The 23,370-nt window shown below is 33.0% G+C and overlaps 1 protein-coding gene across 1 annotated transcript; it reads left to right on the forward strand.

The window, feature by feature from the left end:
- The first annotated feature begins 21,507 nt into the window (after nt 1-21,507).
- LOC133174569 (tripartite motif-containing protein 2-like) lies at nt 21,508-23,133 on the forward strand. Its single transcript, XM_061309676.1, has one exon. It carries the CDS (start codon nt 21,508-21,510, stop codon nt 23,131-23,133), a length of 1,626 nt encoding a protein of 541 aa, XP_061165660.1.
- Nucleotides 23,134-23,370: the final 237 nt, after the last annotated feature.

A 23,370-nucleotide genomic window follows, 5' to 3' on the forward strand; every position in this document is an offset into this window, starting at 1 on the left:
AGCCACACAAAGCTCCACAAGATATAGCCTAGCAGCAGATAAAGTGATCGACGGTATTATCCAACAGAGATACACAACTTGTTCATATACTGCTGTAAACGAATCAGAGGCATGGGTTATGGTGGACTTAGGAAAAGAATATAAACTGAAAAATATAGTTATCTATTACATAGATGAAGGTAAAAGAGATTTGGGATGCTTTTATTTTACTCTTGTTTCTGATTTCCTCCCCTAATTTTTGATAAATCTGATATTCTAAAACCAAAAGATTGGTCGAAGCTTTTTTAAAAAAAAAATATTGCCCTGAGGTTTTTCGCTGTTTTCATAAAAAAACATTTTTCGTGCTTTTAAGCAGAGATATGGGACCAAGTGAAATCGATTCTTAATCATTTGTACTTTATATTTATGTCAAGGTCAAAGGTCAAGTTCATACAAAATATGACTATTCAAACTTTTTTTTAGTCTCTTTTTTCTTTTCTTCCACTGGAAAGACGTCTTGAAATACATAAGTTCTTTTCCAACTTTCAGTGGAAAGACCTCTCGAAATGCTTATGTTTATTATTATTATTAGGTCTTTCCATCTTGCTATTGAAAGAGCTCTTGAAAAGCTTATGTCTATTATCATTTTTTGCTAGGATTGATAACACCGAAAGACTTATTGACAAATTTTATATTCTATGATAACTCGACATCTAAAGTTATTTCGAAAAACGAACCAAAGTGAGTGACTTATGACCCGCAGTTAATGCCCGCTTTACTGGAAACCTTATTATCGGCACACCCTTGAAGTCGTACACCATAGATATATGAAACCTTCGTCAATATCTTCAACTATATAAGAAGCCTCTTCAATCTATTCATTGTAAATTTGATTCGTCGAAGCCATTTTTTTTGAAATATTGTCCCTAAAAGTTTCTGATGGTTAGAAATAATTTTGAACCTTAAATCTTATAGATATTAAACCAATCGTAGTAGATTCTTCAATCTTTGACCTTGAATTTTTGGCAAGGTCAAAGGTAGGAGTCATGTAAAACATGAGAAATTTAAATCGTTTATGTCTTAAAACATATATTATACAATTATTGTATCAACTGCAATGAGATCCTTGACCTTTCACCTTGAACAAACAGTCAAGGTCGAAGGACAAGCCATCATTTTCTTTAAAAAAATCTTTTATTTTTAATCTTTTAAGCCATTTTTTCTTCTTTTTTTTCATAAAAGTTAAATGTAGAGTACGGGAGCCCAGAAGGCTCATACGTTTGAGTTTCGAAATACGAGACTTGAAATACGGTAATTGAAATTCAAAATTCGAATCTACAAATCTAAATTAACCAATCAAAATGCAGCTTAAGATTCAAGTACTCTCCTTTGTTAAGTTTCGACCATCAAGAACTCTTTGAATATATTTATACCTAGGACTTGACTTTAGAGCAGTGTCAAAAACATCAAAACGATATTTTCAACAACTGTTGATGAATGGTCCACAAAACATGCGTAACTTTAAATTATATCTTCTTAAATATTATATTACATTTATATTAGGAGTTTTGTATTGTCTAACATGTTTACAGAGTCGATGCAATGAAAATAAACATTGTTAGTCGTATTCATTGAAAGTGCAAATAGAGGTCGTTTTGTAGCTGATAAAATCAAAAGCGTTCAATCAAAATGTAAAGAGCGATTAATGATAATTTGTAATACGGGTTTCAAGGCATTCTATATCCAGAGATATCATTCCCGCTTTGCTCCCACATAGGTGTTATGAGCGTAGCGGCAGACAACTCTACATAGAGAATGGCTTCAAAGTCGATAGTATTTGTGACACGGTATTTCAAAGTGGCAATTGACCAACTTTGTGAAACAAAGAAAGTCTATACAGCTGAAACATATATGTCTACATCTGTCACTCAAAAGCATAAGATTTTAAAAAAAAAATCCAATTTTAATTTGAAGATGTATTTTAAATGTAACCATATTTACTACCTAAATACCATTGATTGCGAATAGTCCCTGTTTATTATGAAACTTGTAATTCTGACTTTTTTCGGTCACTAACATTCTTCGATTCTTTGCACAAAGCAGCAAATAAGGATCGAAATAAATAAAGAAAAAAAAAATATTTTATTTCAACTTTTAGGTTCCTTGCCATGGATACAAAAATCCATAGCAACCCCAAAAATCATTGACTATGTTTTCAAAGATAAAAGCTTACGTTTTTATGAAGAAACGTTCTTACAGTCAGTGATACTTAAAATCGAAGGGAAGACCCACTTGTGCATTGCAACGAGCTTTGCTCTGGCTATTATTGTTCTTTTTTTTCTTGCCGATTTTGTGCACGCAATTTCCCAAAAAAAACAGCTCATTGAATTCTTATGAAACTTACAGAACTCATGCAACATAAATCCGATTTTGATATGGCACTTCCGATCGGAAAATACCGTTATGTTATTGATTTTTGAAAGGTTGTTTAGTCCTCCGATTTTTTCATAAACGGCTCAGATAGAAACATGAAACTTCGAGGTATGGTAGAGCTAAGCAAGTTGTGCATAAGGTATTTTATTTCTAACTGGAATGCCACACGTCTTTATGGTCTGAACCCCCCCCCCCCAACTCCCAACCCCCCCCCCCCCAGAAATTATAAGTTTTCAAGCACTTTTTCTTCAATATTTGTTCACATGTAAATAATCTGTTAAAACACATAGAACAAAATTTATTTTAAAGTAAATTTTCTTTCACAAGATATCTAAAAGGTGCCATACCCCACAAACAAGTTTGACGAGAAGACCTACACTGAAACTTGTCTAATCTGGATGTTGTATAATTCGAGATCTTGCTTAAAACGATATTAACTTTAAGTCAATTTCAGTAAATTCATTTGTTTAAGATATTGTCTAATCCGGAATGTTGTCTAATCCGGCAATTTTTATTGGAACCAGTGGTGTTAGGCAGCTACCTTTTTCCTAAAATCAAGGATACATAATTAGAAGTAGTAGTGGCAGTAATATTTTTTTCACAGCTGGACTGGTTACACATTTAACAGACATAAAGTGTAAATATACATAAACAGCGTGCAAAACATACATACAAGAGGCCCAAGGGCCTTAACGGTCACCTGAGTATAATACAACAATTTAGAAGTTAAATACACTGATAGATGAAGCTTTGTTGCCCTGAAGCAAGAGAAGTAGGAAGATCAGAATCAACAAAATAATTAGTCTAGTATTCAGTATCAACTCATAAATTAAGTTCTAATCTGTCCCCCACTTAAAACTATCACCATGCAGACTATTAACAAACTATTAGTGCTTCTGTACTATTTTTAAACCCATATTAAGACCTCTAGGATTGACCTCTCTTATGGTCTTTGAAGGACTTTTACTAGGATAAGTTATTTTTGTCTCATTTTTATTTATCTATTACTTACAGGTCTACCTGATTATTAAAACTAAGAAAGTAAGCTTTCAAATACATTATTTACAGTGATTAATTATCAAAGGTGAATGGAAAAGGGGAATAACTTCTCTCGTTAGAATACAAAATTAATAGAGCCTTCCCCAAGACCAGAATGCTTAGACAAATGGTCCAGATGTTCAAAAATCTAGTAGAAATACGCTTACTTATATCATTTAAACTTTTACTCAGTTTTCTTCCGATATGCCCAGAAGCAGAGAAGAATTTCACAGGTACAATGCATTTTCACTACAGATTCAGCAAAGCCTTACACTAACACCAGAACCCAAGACCAAGGGTCAAGAAATTTACAAATTTGGAAGAGTTACCCTCATCATCATAACTATGGACTTCAAAGAATTAACATTTTCCCACTATATTATCAAAAGCCCCCTCCCCCCGTTATGCCAGAACCCCTGACGCTAGGACCACAAAATTCAAAAATTCTGTTCGAAGCTCCCATTTTCATCATAGCTAAGCAATTTATTTATCAGCTCAACACTAAGGAGCAGACAGGATTAATTAATGATTAATTAATATAATTAATGCTTTTTCACTATATAATCAATAGAGCCCCTCCCCCCTTCCTCAAGAACCCCAAAAACTGAGGCCATATATTTAAAAAAATTTGGAAGAGGCATCCTTGCCTATCATAATCATGCACTTAGTTTGTTTAAATGATCTCCAGTAGCAGAGAAGGAGATTTTCAAAGAATCAATGCATTTTCACTTTATAATCAATAGAGCCCCGCCCTAACACCAGACCCCTGACCCTGGGGCCATGAAATTCACAATTTTTGAAATGGCATCCTTATGCATCATAGCCATGCACTTAGTTTGTTTAAATAATTCCCAGGAGCAGATAAGAAGATTTTCAAAGTATTAATGCATTTTCACTAAGTAATCAATAGAGCCCCACCCTAACATCAGAACCCCTCACCCAGCGACCAAGGCTTTCACAATTCTGGAAGAGGCCCACCTCCTCATCATAACTATGTACTTAGTTTACCACCTTAATGCCCAGGAGCAGCGGAGAATATTTTCAAAGAATTTATGCATTTTCACTATATAGTCGATAGAGCCCCGCCCTAACACCAGAACCCCTGACCCTGGGGCCACGAATTTCACAATTTTGGAAGAGGCACTTTTGGTCATCATAACTATGAACTTAGTTACTTTATTTAATACCCAGGAGCAGAGGAGAAGATTTTCAAAGAATTAATGCATTTTCACTATATGATCAATAGAGCTCCGCCCTGACACCAGAACCCCTGACCCTGGGGCCATGAATTTCACAATTTTGGAAGAGGCACGTTTGCTCAGCATAACTATGTACTTAGTTACTTTATTTGATACCCAGGAGCAGAGAAGAAGATTTTCAAAGAAATAATGCACTTTCACTATATGATCTATACAGCCCCACCCTTGGGCCAGAACCCCTGACCCTGGGGCCATGACTTTCACAATTTTGGTAGAGGGCTCAATGCTTATTACAATGATTCCAACAGTTTGACTGTTTGATGTCCTGGAGTAAAGAAGAAGATTTTTAAAGATTGCATTATTTTTGGTGGTTTTAACCCGACCCCTCAAGCCCCCCCGGGGGGGGGGGGGGCAGGGACCATGAAATTCACAATTTTCGTTCCCCTTCACCCATAGATGCTATATGTCAAATTTGGTTGAAACTGGTTGAGCGGTTTCAGAGAAGAAGCTAAAAATGTTCAAATGTTAACACACGACGCACGACGCATGTTGACGGACGAGAACGGATAGCAATAGGTCACCTGAGTGACTCAGGTGACCTAATAAACGTAAATATAACTCTAAACAGAAGGAATTATAAAACACAGTATTTTTTATCTAAAATTCCAGGATGATTGAACTTTGTATATTTTTCAATATTTCTAGAGAAATGGCACTTCTGGTTCTCAAGAATGGTAGTTTTGACTTAATGGAATAACTGTCTAATTTTTTGGTTTCATGATGTGATCAATCGATTGGCTTGCGTGATAATTTGTTCGGCGTTTATGCATAAAATTATCACGCAAGCCAATCGATTGATCATCGTCATGAATCCAAAAAATCTGACAGTTATTCCTTATATTTACATGCTCTTGATTCCGCAAATTCACGTGCTACAAGCCTGTCTCTATTTGTCCCGCCCTGCACGTGATTTTTTTTTTTACCACGCCGGTCGATGAACCAGTAGATTTATGTAGAAATAAAGTATTTCTACTAATTGTAGTTTTATCTGCATTGGAAATGTAAATATTAATACATAATGCATTTTTTATACGTGCCTATATAATCTTCATAGAAAAATTTATTCGTCTATCTTAAGTTTCCTCTAATCTTTGATTATCTTGGTGAGTATAAAGTATCACGCTCGAGGGCAATAAATGAAATGAACAAGTATACAGGTAAACGATATATTGCATTTTTTATCTCATTCAGTGAAATGCTTTCCTAGCCGATTAACATTGATTGATAAATTGTATGTTGTTTAACGTCCCATTCGAGAATTTTTCACTCATATAGAGACGTCACCATATATCGGTGAAGGGCCTCAAATTTTGACCTTTACTCGGTACTCATGCCATTGAGCAGTGAGGGATCTTTATCGTGCCTACGCCCGCCCGCAACTTTCACTTCAAAGTTCCGAGCGCATGGTGAAGGAACAGTTTCTTTCCATTTTTATCGACTTAGGTCAGTCGCAGCCGAGATTCGAACTCGCGACCTCCCGATCACGGAACGAGCGCTCTACCGACTAAGCTACCGTGAACATTAATTTACCTGAATGCATTTTTATTGATATTCGTGTTATGTTGATAAAAAAAAAGAATAGAAATGCTCCGTAGCTGAGCCTTATGATCAAATAAAATATTCATTTCTTCTTAATCAAACTCTTTGTGTTTACTTTGTGTTTAATTATTAATAAAGTTTTAACGGATAGTCTACATTTTGTACGAGGCGTATCATATAATTCAAGGTGTAATGTCATCTTGAGATGCTAAAACCTTTTCCTAACAAAAGTTAGACGTTGAATGCATATTATTATCTACATAGATGTAGAAAGTACATTCATCTACAAAATTTATTTATAAACATGTTAAGTAGTAGAGAATTAAGAATTTCTAATGCTTATAAAATTGTTTCTGGAATTAAAACTGCTATACTGCTCTTGTTACTACGAAACCTCCTGCATATACAGATATGCTTTGAAAGGAAAACATTGCTCGTCTCTTAAAAGCCAAAACCTACTATTGAACAGTTTCAAAATCATCTTATCAGAAGTAAACTGTTTCCAGTATTATATATCAAGTATCCTCACGTTATTCACTCAAACAGCTAGTCTTTCTTCGCAGCACTGGTAAGGCGTACTATGAAGAAATCAACGGAATTTAGAGGAAAAAAAAAGTTAAGACCTTTTATTAACTGAATTTATTTTTGTAGAGCTGTTGACTTTGATACTCATTGAAACCCCATTCTATATTGAATTTAGTTTGGTCACCTGATTGGACAGTCGCGTGATGAATGCATGTAATGTGTACTGCATGGAGGTCATGCACAAAGGAGTATTCTACTTAAATATAGTAGTGTGGTCCCTTTTTACACCATTGGTTTGCCGGTTAAATAATAGCATACGGTATTTTGTTTGTATTCATTGTGTATAACGAAGTATTTCTAATTAAAACATTGTGATTTATAATGAATAATTAAACATAAAAAAAATACAAGCCTATTTTTAATATCTATCGCACTAAAAATGCCGGAACATTTTCCCCCGATCAGACAACGGTTTCTCTATTACATGGAAGTGGGCGGAGGCATTTAGATTAGAAACTATAAAAAGAAGATCTTTGTATGATATTTTTCTTTCAAAGACGAATTACATGTTCAAGATTTACAATCAACTACAGATACAATTTTCTATTTACAAAACTTTGGCAATAAAAGCTTTAACAAGATGAACCAAACAAGACCATGCTAATCGATATAGAACTGAGAACGTTTCAACTGAGAACTAGCACGTTTACGGGGGGCATTTACCCGTAACAATACAAATCCATGTGGCATGCTATGATTCTAAACAGGTCATAAAGAGGTTAATCGCATGTAAATGAAGTCAGCGAAGAGATTCAAAATCACAATACTTTTAATCAGAAAAAATAGATCACAAGGTTGTTCAACAAAAATATTTTCACTTAACCTTTACACGTTTAATATACACATTATATTTCAAAATCGACTCTGAACAAGCCTGTGCTCGGTGTTTACAAAACCTTTGAAGTGTGCACCTGTCACTAATTTCTTTTGATATTCATGAAAATCAAAGGACCCTTCCTTCAACGCGCAGCTTCGTATGCTGCCTATGTCTATTGTTTGACATTTTTAGATGATGATTCAAATAATAAAGACATTAGTCATTAATAGAATTTAATTTTTAAAAAAAATAATAAATGTTCAAAATTTGACGAGTAACCGGGGACCACAAATAAGCCTTATTGAGACTTGTTCTTTCGATATCGCAAGGACATACCCTAGTTCAAATTAAAAATTAAAGATTTAACTGTTTTTTTGCATATTCTCTAGGTTCTTAAAAGTGCTGTTGCTTTAAATAGAATTCGCATTTTATTAGTTTAAATTTCAAGTAATTGGAAAAAATGCATTACCTTTACCAAGTATTTTATGTACTTTTTAAGTCAAATTTTCGATTTCAAGAAAGCAGTAGCACTTTTCAAGTTAAGGAATATCCCCTTATTTTATATTGAAAAATTGTCAAGATCTATCAAGTGTATGCGCTTGCGAAAAGGCGATTTAATGAGGCACCTCAATGTTAAACATGCCAACCCTTCACACAAGAACAAGATAGAATTAATTCAGTAAATTCTAAATAAATTGTTTAAAAAATTACATTCAAACAACGGTTTTGCATTGGTTTTAATGATCTATCTAACATTTGTAAATGACATTTTCTTTGATAATTAAATCTATACTTCATTGTGTAAAAGTCAGCATTGATCAACATTAAAATTTTAGTCATGAGCTACTACACAGTATAAAATCGCAAAGTATTTCATTTTATGGTATTGTAAGGCATTTGCTTTTTTGTTGTGTGAAGTCATAGTAAGCATTTCCCGTACAAATTTAGGCCGTCCTCATCTATAGCCTTAATGCTGCGTTCCAGGCCGGTCTTTGTCTGCCTCAGCAAGACGTGTGTTGCTGTCAATTTGTCCGTTTCTTTTCAGCCTTGGATAAGCAAAAAATATTCCCCAGAATTGAATCATTATAATGCTGTAAATCAGTTATTATACGCGACAATTTTTATTCGCAATTATCAAATTGAAATCTAATAGCGACGATTAATGCTCGCGACTTTGGATGCATTAATCATTAACACAAAATTATGTTTATAGTTTGCAGCGAAAAATATAAGCGAGTGAATAAACGTCGTGATATTTCTAGCACATAAATAAATTTGGTTTACAGTAATCAAAATGAGCCCCTTTCAGGACAGAAATTGTTTTAAATTGACATGAATTTTCCAAACTCGTCACATTTTTAAACCGAGGCAGGCTTCTAACAAATAAGTTGATGTTACGGGTATTCAACAACCTCGATTAATTCGGCATTTCGTAAATTCTATATAGAAGTCAGGATCTGACACATGGTGCAAGAGTTGGAGGCGAGTCGTTATAATCACCTTGTCAGTAAAATCATTGGGTTGTATTTTGGCTTACTTGTTTCATATCAATTTTTAGGCCTTTGCTTTTATACTGAATTTGGCTATGGAATGGTCTGTATACCGGATCAGTATATATAGGGCTCACGGCGGGTGTGACTGTTCAGAGGGATGCCTAATCCTCCTAGGCACCTAATCCCACCTCTGGAATTTCCAGGGGTCGTTTTATACCTACATCCTAGATTTTATTATTTCTAGATTTTTTTGAGATCGATCACTATTCGTTATCTTTACCTCTTTTCAAATAGAACAACATTCTGCGTTTGTCATAGGATTTGATTTGATTTAAACATCAGTACGTACGGTACAATCCCCTGTAATTTATAACAGGCAATTTCTTTGTGTATTTCGAAGTGTATGGCTGTATAAAATATGACATATTTTGATCTGTGACATTTATAAATGTCCATCGCTTTAATAATATCCACTTTGCAATAATCATTATGTTGCGTATAATTGCATAAAACAATTTAACTTCACAATTTAGCCTGGATTCTTGTATTTAATACAAAAACGGATAAAAAAGAATAAAGTGGTATTAACACCTTTTAAATACCTCTGGCGTAATATATTTCTATAGTTGAAAAATATTTTTATCTCTAACCATATTTTTTGTCTTTTGTGAGGCATATATAATAATTTTGAAGAATAATAGTAGAAAAACCATCTTTTAAAGAGAAATGGAAACTGAACAGATTGAGGCAGTATGGCTTAGAAGTCTCCAATACCTCTTGCACAAAACAGTGGACTCAATGTTACAAAGATGAGACAGCCTATCCAGATGTGCCTGAAAGCATACAGAATATTTCATGTGAAAAAGAAGCAAGATATGTCCGAGTTATAACAATATATGATGCTCCAGAAGATGATAAATATTCAGAAATGGGTCCTGTACTTGAAATTTGTGAAATTAAAATTTACGGTTTTTACGGTAAGATTCTTTTCTAAAAATCACCTAGCAAAGTACACGTATGTGAATTATTATCTTTAAAATTACAGATAAGAGGAAATGCACTATAGTTATCAGCGATGACGATGCTTTCGTGTTTCAGATTGGCCATCTCTAATGATGACTAATGAAATGTGAAATTAAGGAAAACTGGAGCTAGGCTTTTATTTTTGTACCGAATTGTCTACGGAATTTTCTATTTACACAAACATGACAAGTGGCAAACCGCATGTTTGACTGGTCCATGTTTGCTTTGCTCGCAATTTGTTTTTTACATTTGTCTGCAGGGCATGATTATTTACGTTACCTTTATATTTCATTATAGGTTGTATTCTTCCTTTTTCTTTAGGTAAGGGATTGAACATAAACACAGGATCCATGGAATCAACAGAATCTACGGACTTCCTGTATGCATTTATTTTTCCAGCAGTAGTTTGTCTACCTCTTGTGTTTTTCCTTCTAAGGTGAGTTTTTATTTACCACATTTTTAAAACAAAAATATATTATTATAAAATAAAATTCTAAATATTCTTTTCTAATTTTTATTTCTATTTTAAATCAAGATGACATACATTTCTATGAATTTAACTATGTATTTAATTGTTAAAGGCAATGGAAAGAAACCAAGAAAATACAGAACCAAATTGTATACGAAATTCCAAAAAGTACAACTGCGGAAGAAATAATGGAAGTCAACCTTCAAATCAAATAAACTTAAGTGAATGTCAATTTTTCCTTTGGAACTCTTTTTTTCTCTGTCTTTTAATTTGAACGTTTTGACGAATTGAAAATGGTTTGAAAGTTTGAAAATTATTTGACGAATGTTTTATTTTCTCCCTTGATTTTCTTTAAGTAATGATTTCAATTTATAATGTCAATAGTGTCTACTTCTGATTGGAATGGAGACCGTTACAGATGTTCCCCAAACGCTACCCTAGTTCTTTTCGTTGTCACATTCCCCATAAGTTTCGTTATATTAAGCAAAATCTTTGTGTTATAGACTTTTGTATCTCATTTTTTAAATCATCTTGGGAAATAACAATTTCTATATACATCATTTCATAGTATGTCATAATAAAGAGCTACATTTTAAATTTCAAAGGATTCACTGAAAACGTAGAATGTAAAAGCAACCTGAATATTAACTAATCAGAATTTAGCACACATGCATGCAAGTCCTCGTACTCATTTCTGATTTTCTTCTCCTTTCTTTGAAAAAAAAAAAAAAAAAAAAAAAAAAAAAAAAAAAAACTAAGAAAGTAATAAATACCTACAACCTAAGCCAATCAGATTTCAATCTGGGGCTGTCATGTATTTTCTAGATTTTTCACATATTTCTCCTTATAGTGTCTTATAATTTATACCCATGTCTTAAATTTCAAAGTATTTCATTGTAAAGTTAGAAAGATACAGCCTATAAAGTATTAACCAGTCAGGTTTAATTACATTTGCATTCATGTTCTTATATTCAAATTTCAAAATATTTTGTCAAAAAACAAGTAAGTTATTGAGATTTTTTATTTAGCCAATCAGTGCGACGCACACGTGTATGCGCGTGCGTTCATGCTAATTTGACAATGTCATTTTCTCTGGATCTCTAATCCATGTGTATCTTTATGTTTTGAGTTTCAAAGAATTTCATCAAAAAATATAAAAGTTATATCAATATCAAGTATATCAATCATTTCACGCATCGCACGTCCTGGGTCTCTCATCTATCTGTTTTCATCTGTCGTTGTCAGTCGTTCGATATATGTTAACATGTAAACATTTTTAGCTTCTTCTCTGAAACTTTTGAATCAATCTCCGCCATTGTCACACATTTCATCTGTTGGTGAAAGGAGGACAAAATTTGTCAATTGCATGACCCCGCCCCTCGCTGCCTAAAGAGTTTGACTAAAAGCAACACAATTGAAAAAAAAAAAAAAAAATCTTCAGTATAATGCTATGTAAATTCGTACAAAATGGCGTCGTGTTAACGTTAGCGTTTTGACCTATATATAAATGGGTGAAATTTAGTAGTTTATAAATAGATTGGAATTTCGGTTGTTATTTATAACATTGTTTAATGAAATACGTGGAGATAACGAAGAGTATTCGAGCTCAAAAGTCCATTAAACATTACAAAATAGGAGCAGAGCAAACACGGACCTCCAAAACAACGAAGGTGGGATCAGGTGCCATGGAGGAGTGAGCATCCCCTGCCAATCGGTCACACCCGCCGTGTCCTTTTTGTCATGTTCGGGAAAGAACGGAAAAATCTGTCGACAATTCAGTGTGTAAATAATAGTCTAACAATCAGTATGAAAAAGTCAGTCAAAATTTGAATTAATGATAGATTGTATTTGCTGACAAGGTCATTGTATCGACTATATAACTTACGAAATGGTGACTTTAAACGAAACTGCTGATATTCTTGCTTCATCAACTTGTTTGTCAATAACTTACCTCGTTTTACAAATTGTTCATACGTAAAATATGCTCTTCCGTATCGAATCAACTGAGAGATATAAACTCTGTCTGCAGGTGACAAGGGTATATTGCTGCATAAGTAAGGGAAGTTGACGATTAAAAAGATAAAGTAATCACGTTTATCTAAAAGCTTTATTGTTAGATATACATTAACGTCTTTTTCTAGTAAAATATTCAAATATGAAACAGATGTTTCAGACTCTGTGGTATCTTTTATTGTAAGCTCACCGGGATATATCGTATCGACAAAAGAATGGAAATAACCATTGTTAATTGACAATACGTCGTCGATATATCTAAACGTCGAGTTGAAGGCCACAGCAAGTTTTTTCTTCTTTTCACGTAAAAGATTATGAACAAATTCTGCTTCATATGAATACAAAACTAGGTCAGCTAATAACGGGGCGCAATTGGTAAACATGGAAATTCCGTTTGATTGTTGGAAGACCTGTTCTCAAAAACTCATATAGACATTATCAATCAGAAACTCGAGCATCTTTTTAATATCAACTTCAGAGTACTTGTGTGTACAATCAGAATGTTTTTAACAAAATAATTTTGCAAATGACCAATGACAAGGTACGCACATTTACGAGTTCCATTTTTTTTTTTTTTTTTTTTTTTTTTTTTTGGAAATAGCAGCTGTCAATGATGTCAGAAAGCATTGACTTTAATTTATCGTGGAGATTAGTTTTATATAAAGTTGAAAAGTCCTAGGTTTTTATGTGATTTTAAATGTTCCAAAAGTTCCTTGGAATTTTTTAGTATCCACATCAGATTTACACCACTTCTCGAATATATTGTTGCATAGTACTCTTGAAGTTTCTCCTTCACTATTGTTAATATTCTAGTGAGAGTAAAGAAAGAGGCTTGGTTGAACATTTACTGGAATCCGCTATTTATCTTTGTTTGTAAGGATTTTTATGAAGTTTCGGAATCTTATATAGATATGGTAATTCAAATTCATTTTGGTTGTTTGGAATATTAAAAATTTTCAAGACTGACATACGATTTTGAAGAATTTCTTCAAAGGGATCTATGAGTATAAGTTTGATTACCACTTGTAGGTTTTAACCCAAGTTCCTCTAAAATACATTTTATATGATGAGCCTTACAAAAAAGACAATGTTGTTACCTGCTTTGTCACCAGGGACCAGTACTTACTGATCGAGTAATCTATCTGATTCTTTTTTCACTTCTTTATTATTGAATACAGAGGGATAGATAGTTTTCACACTGCCCCTCAGTAGCTTAATACATAATACATCTAATCCATTCCGACAAAGTGTCAAGGTCTTTTTCATGCCTGGCCCATCATCTGGCGTAATCTTGTACAGAATCCATACCATTAATGAAATTTTGAAGCCAATGTTGAAGAATCGGTGTTCCCTATATTTAGGACCTTTTAAAATTAGTGATCTAGGGTCCTCATTATTTACTATATTTAGGTCAGTAATAACGTGTCCAGCAGGACTGTCGTTATAGGATGAAGAAGAACATGTACACGAAGGAGAATTATGTTTCAGAAGTTCGATATCCAGGCAATGTAAAGTTTTTTTGTAATTAAAAAGTTTGCAAGCAATAGTCGATGTATATTTTTTGGAAATACAAGGTGTAGTCTGTAACTTGAAATATGGTGGAATACAAGACTGGACCTTTTTGTGATTATGAATATTACTTATATTAATCGCGTCAATTCCTTTTTTGGCACATTTAAGTTTAAGGAAAAAACGGTTTGTTTTAGTTGCATGTAATTGTAATTAATAGGGAGGTCAACGAATAGTCGACTAGTATCAGTCGATGGGACGGACTACCGAATTATGAAACAATATTCGAATATTATTATACATTTAAAGAAATCAATGCAATAAAAGAGTGATAACGAGATGGAATTTTACCACAAAACCGTCTTTCCTCAGAGACAGTCGATAAGATATTTTTCTCAACAAAAACAGTTGATTTTTCATGTACATATAGAGAGTACAGTAATTTTAAGTGCTTCGATTCACTACTGCGAGAATAATTTGTCTATAACTGCCTGTGTTATTTTTGTAATAAATTACCCATCATTATATTGGGATTTGTTTGTAAAATAATAATTGGACTTGATCTTATACCATGCATCAGTTATCTTGTTATTTTAAGAATGCTCAAATGCAATGAACAAACCATACCTGTGTCATTTTTTGACACTTCGCTAATTATTTTAAGCAAATCGCTTACATTTTGAACTGTTTAAGGAAATTTTGATAGCCAGAGCAATCAATAATTGAATAAACAGTATCTAACTGTTTAACAATTTCACAGGCACCTGACGTGTGGAAAGTGTAAGATAACACCCCCACCCCACCCCCACCCAATTTAATTCATAATAAGCTTATGAAAATACCGGCTGGTAAATTTTTCATGCTTACTAAAATAAAAACTGACTACATGTGCAAACCGATTTATGCATTCGACGGACGGGTAAAAAATCTTCTCTGTCCCTAAATTTTTAGCAAATAAAGCTAGTGCATGGTTATGTTGAGATGACTCTTCATAAAATTGTGAATTTCATGGCCCTAAGGACAGGATTCTGGAATTGGGTGAAGATGGGGGTTAGTATTGATAATATATTGAAAATACATTATTTCTTTGAAAATCTCTTCTCTGCTTCTGGGTATTTAGCAGATTTATACACGGTAATGATGAGCAAGGATTTCTTTTTAAACACTATGAAATTCAAGGCCCCAGGGACAGGGATTCTGGTGTAAGTAGAGGTCTATGTTGAACGAATTTGTAGCCTTTGTGAACACCACGAGGTTTCGAATATAATCACCTCGTTGTAGTACAAAAGAACGTAAAGTAATGAATATTTGTAAAACTTAATGTCATGTTTTTTTAGAAAAGTTATTTCCCTTTGTTATATACTTATGATAACAATGACTGAAAATGATTAAACTGATTAGTCGAATGGAAAAGAATTAAACAAGAATTCTGAATGTATAAAAGTACTCTCATCGTATTCAATTGTCAATAGATTTGTTAATAATAGATATAGAAAATGAGGAAAAAATTACATTATCTTTATATATTACATACTCGTCAAAATCATGAAGACCAAGGTGTGATGGAAATTGTATGATTTACTACATAAAACACTATTGCATTGTTTAGACTGCATGCTGACAATGGCAGTGTCAACCACTTTAATTCATCAATTTAACAACAGGCCAATAGGCCACAACTCTCAACTGAGTTAATATGGCCCTGTTCTTCTTAATCGGCATATTTTTGCTATAATTATATTTCTATATGTCAAAATTCTTATCTCCCATTCCGGCTGCTGTGATTCTATGCTATGTAATAGAGGTTTCAAGTAAGTTACATCTTTTTTGGCCCAATGGTTCTTGAGAAGAATTTTAAAAGATGCCATCATTTTTTTTCAAATTCTTAATTATCTCCCCTTGAAAGAAGGCATTTGAATTTCCTTCAGCAAAGAATCCTCTGAGGCAAGTTTGGTTGATATTATCCCAGTGGTTCTGGAGAAGTTGTTGAAAATGAGAAAAGTTTACAAACAGACGGACAGCTAGACAGACGGACAGACGTTCATTGGTATAAGGATTTTTTTTTTATTTTCTGAAATATACATGTATGTATATAATATCAATAGTTAATATCAATGACACTCATTGGTGTATTCTTGATTATATGTTATTTTGTTGTACTCATTTGTATTCATATACCCAGATGGAGTCTTTCTTTTAGATAAAAACTTGAACTTGTAACTAGAAAGTCATACTGAAAACATGCTTCATTTGTCTGATGAACAGAATAGACTAAATACGAGTATTTTGATCTATTTGGTATGTTCTTTTTTAATTCCAAGATTTCTCTGATTCAATTTGATATTTTTATGGAAATGGATGTTTATTTATAAACACGACCTACTAAATGCCTTGTTGTGTGTGACGTTCATAATGGAGAATCTGTGTTTGATTTTTGCAAGCAGTTCTAATGATTATGTGACAGAGATATTATTAGTCAATTTTGTACTTAACAAGGTACTAATATAATAGACAAACATTTATTTGATGCTCATATATGTCCTGAATATATTTTGATATTGTATCGAACTGGGCCTTCTACGGAGGATAAAGCCCCATAGCAATACTTTCAAAGAGAATATATCATAGGCACCGTGAAAGTTTGGGGCACAATAAAAAAAAACCCAAAGAGAATCTGTCCCTGTGCCGGTCATCAAGGTAAGATGAAAGCTAATAAAGGAGCCAGTCCAGCAATGTGCAAAGAACTCTGATTTTAAACAAAACAACTAGTACCAGTAGGGTCAGCAATCGAAATTTCAGAAATTTAATCATTTTAAAAGAAGTGCATAGAATTTATGCATGAAATATATATTTATTCCAGTAGAATAAATTAAATTGTATAAAATATGTTTAAAAGGTATATATATATGGAGTAATAAGGGAGTGTGAGTGATTTTGTAAACAGGTCACCGCGTGTAAGTAGAAAACGCTTAAATGGTTTGTAAGGATATTAATATCTGAAAATTACAGGGACTATTTTTTTTCAGAAAGGGAAGGAACAAAGAATAGCATTTGAAATTGGAAAAAAAAAACACTGTATATACACTTGAATAAAATACAATCTTAAAACTGTAAAGTTCTAGATAAAATTTGTATTGTCTGAGGCACTATTTGTTTCTGAATTTAAACGTAAATACATGTATACCGGCAAATCAAATCGCGTAGTTTTCGAGAACATATCTTGTTATTACGAGTCTTTATTACACATTACACATTTAAGGGGGGAGGGGCATTTCAAATCCTGTTTTTTTCCCCAACTCTTCTGTTTACCCGCTTTTATTCTTCCTCCTTCCTAAAACTGTTTTGTAGAATTTCCATAAACAATCAAAGACTGCAAACAAAAATATATTTGACATCATTTTGCATCTTTTATACATTTCCGTCTTTAATACCACGTGATATTTACTTAATAACATTGCATTAGGAACATAACAATTTTTGACATTTCAAAAAATGGACAAAATATTACAAAAAAGTCATTTTTGTGAAATGTTCATGTAAAGGGCTCTTTTCATGTGATGAGAGTCAACTATTCCTTATAAAGCCATTGAATGCTGATATTACTAATGCAGTACAATGGACATGTGTTTGCCACTTAATTAACACAAATAAACTTAAAGGAAAACTGAATAGATTTGATTATTTCACAACAAATTTAATCAGCATCACACATTTAACGTACATATAGATAACAAACTTTCTTCAACTCCATGTTATAACAAGAGGCCCAGGGGCCACATCGCTCACCTGAGCACTGTGGCTAGGAAAAAAAAATTAGTTTAGTATTGAAAAGCTTAAATGCATAAGTAGTCCCAACCTACCCTAAAAGGGAGTGGGGGGTATGATTTGAACAAAATTAAATCCACACTTACTAAGGATGCTTACATAATTTTTTGACTAACTGTGACATTTTTCTCTACAAGTTTGAACTTTCATTGTGGCCCCACTCTATCCCTGGAGGTCATGATTTGAACAAACTTGAATCTACACTATCTGAGGATGCTTCCATATAAATATTACAAACAGTGGCTTTGCTGTTCCTGAGAAGCTTTTTAAAGAATTTTCCTACATATTCCTATGTAAAACTTTGATCGTTCATTGTGGCCCCACCCTACCCCTGGGGATCATAATTTGAACAAATATGAATCTACACCACCTGAGGATGCTTCCATGTAAATATGACTAATCATAGCTTTGCTTTTCTTGAGAAGAAGATTTTTGAAGATTTTTCCTATATATTCCTATGAAAAAATTTGATCGTCCCTTGTGGCCCCACCCTAACCCCGAGGGTCATGATTTGAACAAACTTGAATTTACACTACCTGACAATAATTCCACATGAGTTTCATCTTTCCTGGCTCATTGGTTCTTGAGGAGAAGATTTTTCAATAATGCCATTATTTTTTTGTTACTTCGTAATTATCTCCCCTTGGAGGAGGGCGTGGCCCTTCATTTGAACAAACTTGAATCCCCTTCACCCAAGGATACTTTGTGCCAAGTTTGATTGAAATTGGCCCAGTAGTTCTGGAGAAGAAGATGAAAATGTGAAAAGTTTACGACAACGCCAACAACAACGCCAACGACAACGACGACGACAGACAACGGACAAATTTCGATCAGAAAAGCTCACTTGAGCCTTCGGCTCATGTGAGCTAAAAAGGATAACAGCTGATATTATTAATAAATGACAATACTTAACTGAATATTTAACCATCGATTTATTAAAGAAGGTGAAATTAAAAAATATATTAAAATATATTTTCATAATTCATTGCAATAGAAATAAGTAACAGACAATTTTTCTCAAGTCAGTCACAGAAACGATCACCAGGTTGTTTAACTTTTCACCAAGTCCTTCACTAACACTACATACAGTGTATGATTTTTATTTCATTAAAAATTGTCAGCTCTCCACCGGGAAGTGACGACGTCTCTATATGAGTGAAATTTCTCGAGAGGTACGTTTAACAACAAACAAATATTATTCGGGTTATAATGGTCACAGCATTGCATGAAAAAGAGAAGGCATTTCTTTATTCGTTCTTATTTTTCTTTTTTTTTTTGTTCGGTTACAACTGCTAACTTTTTTAACACAACAAAGAAAGACATGCTAATTCTTGTACATGTATTGATAAATTTTAAATTCTTCATCTTTTAAATCATTATTTTATTTGTTTTAAAGAATATTTTAAATTTAAAAAAAAAAAAACTTGTAGATGAAACTTGTGTAATCTGAGACATTATTTTTCATTAAATCGAAATTCAAATATTTTGTAGACTAACTTTTATTTACGTGCGAGAAATATCCGCGAGTTTCGCGACCTACGTTTACTTGCGAATATTAATCGTCGCGTACCATTTATTTTGCTTTGTTTTCATATACAATATTTCCTCAGTCGCGAAAATTAATCGTCGCGGATTGATTTCAAACTGATGAATCGTTAAAAAAAAAGTTGACGCGAATACCAGTTGGTTTACATATGTGTGTATATCGAAATACGATTTTTTTGAGAACTTATCTTTATATAAGAAGCCTGACTTTCTTTTGCGATTCTAAATGGCTGGTCAAAAAATTGCAGCACATTTTATATATACTATGGAATACATATGGAATTAAAATCAGGTATCTAAGTAGCATATCCATAAACAATCACTGATTACGAGCAGAAATGTATATGTCATCATGTTGTATTTTTATGCATTTTGGCCTTTAATACCACGTGATATTTACTTAATAAAATTTTATTAGAATCATTACAATTTACTACATTTAAAAAAAAATGGACACAATATTACTGAAGATACAACATTTAGTCAAAAATATTTTCATTTGAAAAACATTTTTCTGTGGTATCTCTTTGAAAGTTAGGTGAATCAATTTCTTGATAATTCTACCGGAATGTTAATTCCAGGTGAAAGTTCAGGAGCCTTATATGCATGTCAATCTCGTGCGGCTGTGTTTGTGTCTGACGTCATTGGGCGGGGACTTTTGAAATTAACATGTGAGGCCTCAAGTATTTTAAATCTATAAGCATTTTTTTTTTCAATTTTTTTTCACATATAAATGTAAATATAAGGAATCACTGTCTGGCTTCGCCCGTTATGCAAATTATCCCTCGTTTCCAACTATCGTAGATGCCTTGACATACCCAACAAACTAGACAGTGAATCCTTTAATCTCTTTTTTTTTTCTTAATGAGGACTACATCTGCGCATTCTAACTTCTATGGGTTTCGTTTTCGTTTTGGTTTAATTTTCAAATTTATCGATTTGTTTGAGCAGTCTATTGAATAAATTTTACTGAAAAATTCAAATAAATTATGACCCTGCTTTCTTTTATCTGTCTGTTGTATTTCCTTTCCTTGGATTGCTTTAAAATTTCTTTAAAGGTTTTTTTTTCTTACTAAACCGAAATTCCATTGATGCATTACATTATTTTACTTGATTATGTTTTGTGAGCAACATAGACGAGTACTAGAATTTATAATTTAGATCAATGCAATTTTTCTGAAATTGTTTATGTGGACATCATTTTTATCCCTTTTTCAGGGAATTTCCTTCTCCATTCTATTATCTGTCAATCTGTGATATTTTTATGCATTTTTTTTCCGTTGACACTACTTATTCTAGTAATATCTGATGAAACGCTTTTTTCTCTTTATCCTTATTATTTTATATGTTGTTTGTTTTATGGAAGTCAGTTATTAAAGGTATTGTTTTTTTTAATTTTATTTTATTTTACATTGTTTTTCTTCATTTTCATTCTGATATATATTGATATTTTTTTCAGTTTGAATTTCGTTGCTTAGCATGTTAATATATAGTTTATAAATCTGTTCTGATCTTAAGAACCTTTATGACAAAAATATCCATTGAATTTATATCATATTTTACCGACGAATATTAATTCTTTTTAGGTTAATATTTTTGTGTAAATACTCTTTAAATGGTTTAAATCATTAAGCATATCTATGAACTTTGCTTTATGGCACTTATTGGAAAATAATTAAATGTACTTGTCAACATCGTTTTCTACAGAATTTATCGTATTAAGAGGAATAAAAGAAAAAATGAAGTGTGATCTTAAAATCAAGTGGTTATATGGAATCAATTCATTTTAATCTCTTCTTCTCCTTTCATCTTTAAAGGAATTGCCATCACTCATGTAATTACAAAAACTCAAAAAAGATTGTAATGTGACATAAAAAATGCATTTAGATGTATATAAATTAAAATGCTACATGTATGCTTAACTTCAGTATGTTCTACCAAGGTTAATGTGCCTTCTATTTACCACAGATTACAAAAGCCATGGCTACCGCCATGGGACAGGATGTTATCCAATGCCAATTGTGTCCAAGCCCTGTGGAACATCACTGCAACATTTGTCACATAAACCTTTGCCTCTCTTGCATACCAAAACACTTGGCCGACAAATCAAGAAAACATGAAATCGTTGAATACAAATCTAAAAGAGAAAACATATCTTTTTCTTCGTGCTCCTCACACAACAGAAATCGATGTTTGACATACTGCCAAGAATGTAAAATACCAATATGCAGTCAATGTGTGATTGGTTCACACAAAAATCATGATTTTACCAATATAATTGATTTTCTTCAAAAACGTAAACAGGAAATTATAGCTGACACTGAAGAAATGGAAAATACTATTTTTCCAAAATACAGAAATGCAAACCCAATATCCACAGCTGCAGAATTCGAAAAACTTCTGTGTGCAATCGAACACCGAAAAGAAAGGATCTGCAAATCTGTGCATGAAACATGCAATAATCTCAAAGACAAAGTAACTAATATGAAAAAAGAAGAAATTTTGAAGTGCAACAAAAACCTGTCTTTAACAGAAAAAGCTGTAAAAGAACTCAATCAGGTCATTCAGAGTAACAAAGCTATTCTTCGAGGAAATGATGCGTCAGCTATCATGAAATACGAGCCAATAAATAAGCATTATCTCCAAGGCCTGGAATTTTCGGAATTTTCATGGCCATATTTCTTCCCTGGTATTATTAAAGAAGACCAAATTGTTTACCTTTTCGGTCTTTATCAGACGGTTAATAATCTGAGGAAAAAACCCGGAATGCTGAAAATGATGGATGAACCTGTCGTAGTACTAAAAGGTCAAACTATATATGGCAATGATGATGAGTTGATGAGCATAAGGTGTTCTGGTATAGATAATTTGATTATAAGTGGAAATGACGGCGTTATCAGAGAAGTAGACAAGAAAGGATCACAGCTTAAAAAAATTTTGACACATCACGATGTGTGGGGTTTGGCAATTAATTTGCAACAAGAGATGGTGTTTTCCTTCAGCCCCTATTCTTCCAAAAATATAGACATTTATATGTTTGATAAGGGTAAAATTAAGATATTACTAAGCATACCTCATTGGTTTCCGGTCGGTTTATGTTATACAGAGAATGAACATCTACTGGTGAGCATGCGCTCAGAAGATAAGACACAGAGTATAGTGGCAAGATACTCGGGGACAGCAGAAATTCAAAAAATCCAGTATGGCAGTCAGGGACAGGCTTTGTTTTCTACTGATGTTTTAAATGGGCTTCAGCTTACTGAGAATGGCGATGGAAACATTTGTGTTGCTGACAATGCTGGGAATGCAGTTATTGCTGTGGATTCTTCTGGGATATTACGTTTTAAGTATATAGGCGATTCATCCAAACAACTGAAAAACCAAGAATTCAAACCATGTCACATTGATCATGACGTAAATAATCAAATATTGATAAGCGATATCTCAAAAAACAACATTGTACACATTTTAGACTGTAATGGTAATTTTGTCAGATATATAGAATATCCGTGTGATGGCGGACTAAGTATTGATAGAAACCACAATCTAGTCATTGGAGACAGACGTAAAGGAAAACTTAATTTCATCAAATATCTGGAGTGTTGATCGTTTGGAAAAAAAAAAGATAAACGATAAAAAAAAAAAATAAAATAAAATAAAAAAACGATACTACAAGGGTGTATTTTATCATTTACTGTTCATAATTTTACTCATCGAGAATAACAATCGTTGCTGTACGTGACTATTATCGACTTTGGAAAAAGACATAGCAAGGTATAGCAACATAGTGCTGTACTACGAATGTAAAAATTTATTGAAAATTTTGGCCATTCTTGTTTTCCA

Source organism: Saccostrea echinata, unplaced genomic scaffold (assembly GCF_033153115.1).
Source record: "Saccostrea echinata isolate AGI-Se365-2 ecotype Australia unplaced genomic scaffold, CSIRO_AGI_Sech_v1 ptg000058l, whole genome shotgun sequence".
Classification (NCBI taxonomy): Eukaryota; Metazoa; Mollusca; class Bivalvia; order Ostreida; family Ostreidae; genus Saccostrea; species Saccostrea echinata.